The sequence below is a fragment of the Nerophis lumbriciformis genome, linkage group LG06 (assembly GCF_033978685.3).
Source record: "Nerophis lumbriciformis linkage group LG06, RoL_Nlum_v2.1, whole genome shotgun sequence".
In the NCBI taxonomy this organism is placed as follows: domain Eukaryota; kingdom Metazoa; phylum Chordata; class Actinopteri; order Syngnathiformes; family Syngnathidae; genus Nerophis; species Nerophis lumbriciformis.
In genome coordinates this window covers 31,862,451-31,868,450 of record NC_084553.2, presented here as the reverse complement: position 1 = coordinate 31,868,450, position 6,000 = coordinate 31,862,451, and the positions used below count along the sequence as shown (strand labels likewise).

General features: G+C 44.6%; 1 protein-coding gene across 1 annotated transcript in view; it reads right to left on the bottom strand.

Annotated features, from left to right (window-relative positions):
• LOC133608209 (stereocilin) overlaps nucleotides 1–6,000 on the bottom strand; it is a 50,812-nt gene that overhangs the window by 20,481 nt on the left and 24,331 nt on the right. Inside the window, exons 17-20 of the mRNA XM_061963414.2 lie at nucleotides 4,818–4,941; nucleotides 4,634–4,716; nucleotides 4,414–4,549; nucleotides 3,897–4,102 (exon numbers count right to left, since the gene is read on the bottom strand). Coding sequence (XP_061819398.2) covers nucleotides 3,897–4,102; nucleotides 4,414–4,549; nucleotides 4,634–4,716; nucleotides 4,818–4,941 — 549 coding nt within the window. The remainder of the gene's footprint in view (nucleotides 1–3,896; nucleotides 4,103–4,413; nucleotides 4,550–4,633; nucleotides 4,717–4,817; nucleotides 4,942–6,000) is intronic.

Genomic DNA, 6,000 nt, shown 5'->3' with positions numbered 1-6,000 from the left:
AAAAATGGCCTTCTGTATAGAGGGGTGCTAACAAAGGGCAGGGACATAATTGAGCAACTGCTGGTGCCTAAGTCTTATATCTACCGAGTGCTTTATCTTGCCCACACTCATCAGCTCGGAGCTCACCTAGGTGTACAAAAGACGTATGACCGCATAATAACCCGCTTCTATTGGCCCGGTGTGAAACGAGCCATAGAAGACTTTTGCAAGGGCTGTCCCGAATGCCAAAAGAATGCACCGAGACCCACCTATCGAAACCCCTTGGTCCCGCTCCCCATCATCAGCACCCCATTCTCACGTCTGGCAATGGACATCGTTGGACCACTCCCAAAGTCAGCCAGAGGACATCGCTACATACTGGTAATACTAGACTATGCCACCCGATATCCTGAGGCTGTACCATTACGCACAGCCTCAGCCAAAGCGATAGCACATGAACTGTTTATGATGTTTAGCCGAGTGGGAATTGCCGAAGAGATTTTAACGGACCAGTGCACATGTTTTATGTCACAAGTGTTAACCATGCTGTACAAATGGCTGAAAGTGAAACGCATACGAACCTCTATATATCATCCTCAGACAGATGGCCTGGTGGAGCGTTTCAACTGTACGTTGAAGAAGATGCTAAAAAAAAGTAGCCGACGAAGACGGGAAAGACTGGGATCACCTCATTCCATATGTCCTCTTTGCCATCAGAGAGGTTCCCCAGGCGTCCACTGGCTTCTCCCCCTTTGAGCTAGTCTACGGCCGACGTCCCCGAGGCGTGCTGGACATTGCGAAAGAGACCTGGGAGAACCAACCCTCGCCACACCGCAGTGTGATTGACCATGTCGCCCAACTACAAGCCCGGGCTCGCAAAATCTGGCCCATGGTAAGAGAACATATAGAAAAAGCCCAAAGAGAACAGGCGAAAACGTATAACAGAGGTGCCACACTCCGAGAGTTCCAAGTTGGGGAAAAAGTGCTGGTATTAGTTCCGTCCAGCGAGTGCAAGTTCTTGGCCAGATGGCAGGGGCCTTACGAGGTAATTGAGAGAATGGGCCCCGTCAACTACAAGGTAAACCAGCCAGGCCGGCGGAAAGGTCACCAAATTTACCATGTAAATATTCTGAAAAAATGGCATGCGGCAGAGCCGTTGCCATCTACTGTGTTTTTAACTGCACACTCTCCCCAGACCACTCCCCCGGTACCTATAGGAGAGGACCTCTCCCCGTCCCAAAAGCAGGAGGTGAAGGAATTTCTGGGACGGAACCAGGACCGCCTCTCGGAATTGCCAGGAAGGACCCAGGCGATCAAACATGACATTGAGACCAAACCCGGAAAGGTGATAAGACAAAGGCCCTACCGAATCCCAGAAGCCAGGCGGGCGGCTATAAAAGAAGAGGTAAAGAAAATGTTAGAACTTGGAGTAATAGAGGAATCCCATAGTCCATGGTCCAGCCCGATTGTTATTGTGCCAAAACCAGACGGGTCCCTGAGATTTTGTAATGACTTTCGTAAATTGAATGAGATATCACTGTGTGACGCTTATCCCATGCCCAGAGTAGACGAGCTGATAGAGCGGCTTGGCCCTGCTCGCTTCGTCAGCACCCTGGACCTGACCAAGGGCTACTGGCAGGTACCATTGACGGAAAGGGCGAAACCTAAAACAGCCTTCTCCACACCAGAGGGGCTATTCCAATATACCGTCTTGCCTTTCGGGATCCACGGGGCCCCGGCAACATTCCAGAGGATGATGGACCGAGTTCTACGGCCCCACCAAGAATACGCAGCCGCCTGCCTAGACGATATTGTGATTCACAGCACCAGCTGGTCTCTCCATCTCCAGCATCTCGACGCAGTCCTAGGAGCCCTTAGACGTGCCGGACTGACTGTCAACGGTAAGAAGTGCCGAGTGGGTCTGACTGAGACCGATTATCTTGGCTACACCATAGGAAGAGGCTGCGTAAAACCCCAGGCCCGCAAAGTGGAGCGCATCAGGGAATGGCCCCGACCCTTGACGAAAAAGCAAGTAAAATCATTTATTGGCCTGGTATCATATTATCAAAAGTTTATTAAAAATTTCTCTACGATTGCAACACCATTGTATGAACTGACACGGAACAAATTGCCCCATCATGTCACCTGGACGGCTGAGGCCGAGACTGCCTTCAAGATGTTGAAGAAAGCCCTATGTGAAGAACCGGTGTTGAAAGCCCCCGACTTCAGTCAGCCGTTCATCCTCCACACTGACGCCTCAGGCACAGGAATTGGAGCCGTGCTCGCCCAGCTTGTGGATGGAGAGGAGCACCCAGTGACATTTATTAGTAGGAAGCTCCAGAGCCATGAGCGAAATTATGCCACAGTAGAAAAGGAGTGCTTGGCAGTCAAGTGGGCCATACACCACCTCCGCTACTACCTATGGGGTAGGACCTTCACCTTGGTGACAGACCGCGCCCCCTTGAAGTGGATGTCCACAAATAAGGACCGAAACGATCGCGTCACACGCTGGTTCCTGGAACTCCAAAATTACCACTTCACCGTGGAATATCGGCCTGGGAAGGCCATTCCACATGCAGACGCCATGTCCCGCCTATATGAAGAGGACAAAGAAGCTCCCGGACCGACCGGCGAGCTTAGGGGGGGGATATGTGGAGTCTCACTCAAGCACCGCCTGACAGGTAGGCACCTCACAGGGGAGGAGCCAGGGAATGGAGGCAGAGTGGAACAAGGAAGACAACGCCCCAGCCTTGGCCGCATCATCGAGGGGCGGTACATTCCCCTGTACCTGCTCAATCAGCCTGAAGTGCCACCAGCTGTGCGGCCAGGTGGGGCCCAGCTACAAACCCTACTTAACTCTGCCTCATTCAGGTCTGGCTCTCCTCTGTGTCAAGGCAGGTGCATCAGGCAGCAATGACCTTTGACCTTTAGAGAAGTGTGCTGTGTGAAGGACTGAGAGCCCCAGATGGGAGATATTTATGTTTATTAATGGACACTTTAAGTTTGCTGATTCCATACCCCGCCCTTCCTAAAAACACTTGTACAATAAATGCCCTTTTCGGCTTGCTGCAAAACCAATCCTGTGTCTTGGTGAGAATCAGATACCACAATACACACACATACATATACATATATATATATAAATAAATAAATGTATATGTATATATATATATATTTACACACACACACATATATATATATATATATATGTACACACACACATATATATATACACACACACACACACATATATATATATATATATTTGTATATACATACATACATACATACATACATACATACATATATACATATATATATATATATATATATATATATATATATATATATATATATATATATATATATATTTCTTGCGCATTTTTAGACAATATGATTTGCCTGAGCAGCTAGGAGACACTGAGAGTAACAAGCGGTAGAAAATGGATTAGAAAGAACAGATTTTAAAAAATAATAATAAAAAAAAAAGTATACATTTTTTTTTTTTCAACTTGGGACTTCCCGCGGGCCGGATTTTGGACACTGGCGGGCCGTAGTTTGGTGGCCCCTGGAGTAGTGTTTAGTTTGAAATTATATGTCGGTAGACTCTATATGGTAGTGGTTAAAACTACAACAAAGATGGTGGGGAGAAGACACAGTCAAAGCAGAGGCACTTAAATAAGACCACAAAATAGCGCTCCCTGAAGAAACGGTCAGAAAGCGGCTTGAAGATGGTCTGTAAAACAGTCTATGCAACATTTTGACCAAACACACCTATACATATTATTAAGACCACGAGGAAGTGTTTTAAATGTACAACAAAATCATAATATGATTTCTTTGAATTAAAATGTTTGGATTTAGACTTTTTAAGAATTCATGCAAATTTGCTAGACTTTTTTTTCACTTTGATTTACCCAATCATGTCTTTCTGGGTGAGCATCGTGCTGATATCTCTCAGGGATTCTTTGGGAAGACAGAAGCTTTTCATCTCCTCCAGCCGCAAAGCCAGAGCACCTCTGTCTACCAGATCCAGACTGTCTCTGTCCAAGAAAGGCAGAAGAGGGCCCAGGAAGTCCAGAGTTGCACCATCAATCACACCGCCAATAAGTCTGGAAGAGCCCTGCAGAGCACCACACAGTCACATAATAAATATGACTAAATGATTAGATGTCAAATGTGAATCAAAGTACACGTCCGGTATTGGTCTGTGTGTCCAAATTACGTTTGGATTCTCATCAAATTATGACATCCCTAATGGGTCTGATTATTATTTGTGTTAATTCATTCTAATTACTTCATCATCACTCAAGATTTCTTTCAATGCTCAAAGGGTGAATGCATTAGGCAGCTTAGTTTGAAAGATGCTCAAATGTGTTGTTGCATACTTAATGCAATAGTATGATATACAGAGTGTATGATTTGGTAGTCTACCAGTTCGCCTATAGCCCTCTCGGCTATGTTTGTCCGCTTGTAACGTGGTAGGAGGAGGAAATCTGCAAAGTGTGCCTGGACATGGTCCAGAACAGCCCTGAAGGATGCGTTGGAAAGCTCATCCATCATTGTCACTCTGAGAGAGAATATAGCAAGCAGTATATGTTTTCAGATGAACTGTAAAAAATGTAAAGTACATGTCAAATAAGGAGACACTTGCGGTAATGTTGCAGAAAACCAAGGGCTCAAATCGTTGAGATCCACTTCAGGTTGTTTTCTCAGTTCTTCAAGGACACATTTCCGCTTAACACATAACAGAAACAAGTTAGCACTAAAGATACTTTTGTCAATCTAACAGGCTTTTCATCGAGTGAACAATAATGAGTCAGCACTTTGCCCCTCACCAGAGCAGGTCTAAGGTGTCCTGGCAGCATAGTAACAAAGTGGAGCAGCGCTGCAAAATCACTGTCATTGCTCCTAAGTCTCAGAAAGTCACATGTCATTCCGCCTCCAACATAGCCCAGCTCTCTACAAGCACAGAAGTCGTTATTTTATTACTGTCCCTCGCTCTGCACAGACACTGAAATTGCATGAAGAAGCTCATGTGAAATGTCAATTAATGAATGACAGGGCGCTTCATATACTATTTTAAAGCAAAGATATTCCTTGCCCCTTTTTGCCTCTTACTCTGCCCTGTTGTGCACATTGTTGGTGCTGGGCTTGTAAGTGGACGCAGTGGGTTTTAATCATGTCAGGAATTTTTAATTTTTTTTTATCATTTTGTTATTTTGCACTAAAAAAATATTATTGAACAATTCCATTATTATGAATTCGTTTTAGTGCAACATATGCATCTAATTAAATCCACGCTTGATTAAAAAAGTATAAAAATAATTCCTTAAATAAAAAAGGGAGAAATAAAAATTGGAAAGGTAAAATACAATTCTGCTTTGGGCCCCAAGTTAGCCAGAGGGGCCCATGCTATGGATTGCTGAAAAACAAAGTCTACTCTTACCAGGCACACTTGCAGAATCTAATAATATCAAGTACAAGAGCTGCATAAAAAAGTTTGTCTTTAATGGAGACCAAATGATGACTTTAATCTTTTTGACTTATAAATGTTGCTACAATGTTGGATATATGTTAAGCAATGCCAAAGCCTCAAATAATAAGGTAATGCACTCTGACTTGCGCTGGCACGCAGTTTTGGATGTCTCTGGCCCCGTTTACACTACACACTAAGTCTGATTTTTTTTGCCCTCAAGTGACACAGATCAGGGGTTTTTTGCCAGTCTAAACGCTCCAAAGTGCTTCAAATCTGATCTTTTGGCATCAGAGTCAGCCACATCAGGAGACAGTCCTGAATCCGATTGGAATCTGATATTTTCAAATGTGAGTGTAGTGTAAATGCAATCCGACCTGTATGTGACCTGAATCTGATTTTTTGTCAGCTTTGGGCGAGCTAGAGTCATTTGTGCTGTCAGCAGCGGAAATGGTTATTTCATCACAACAACCGGCTTCAGTTTGTACTTAAGACGACCACATTTTCGGTGCATCACTTTGTCAATATTGCGCAAATAATAGACT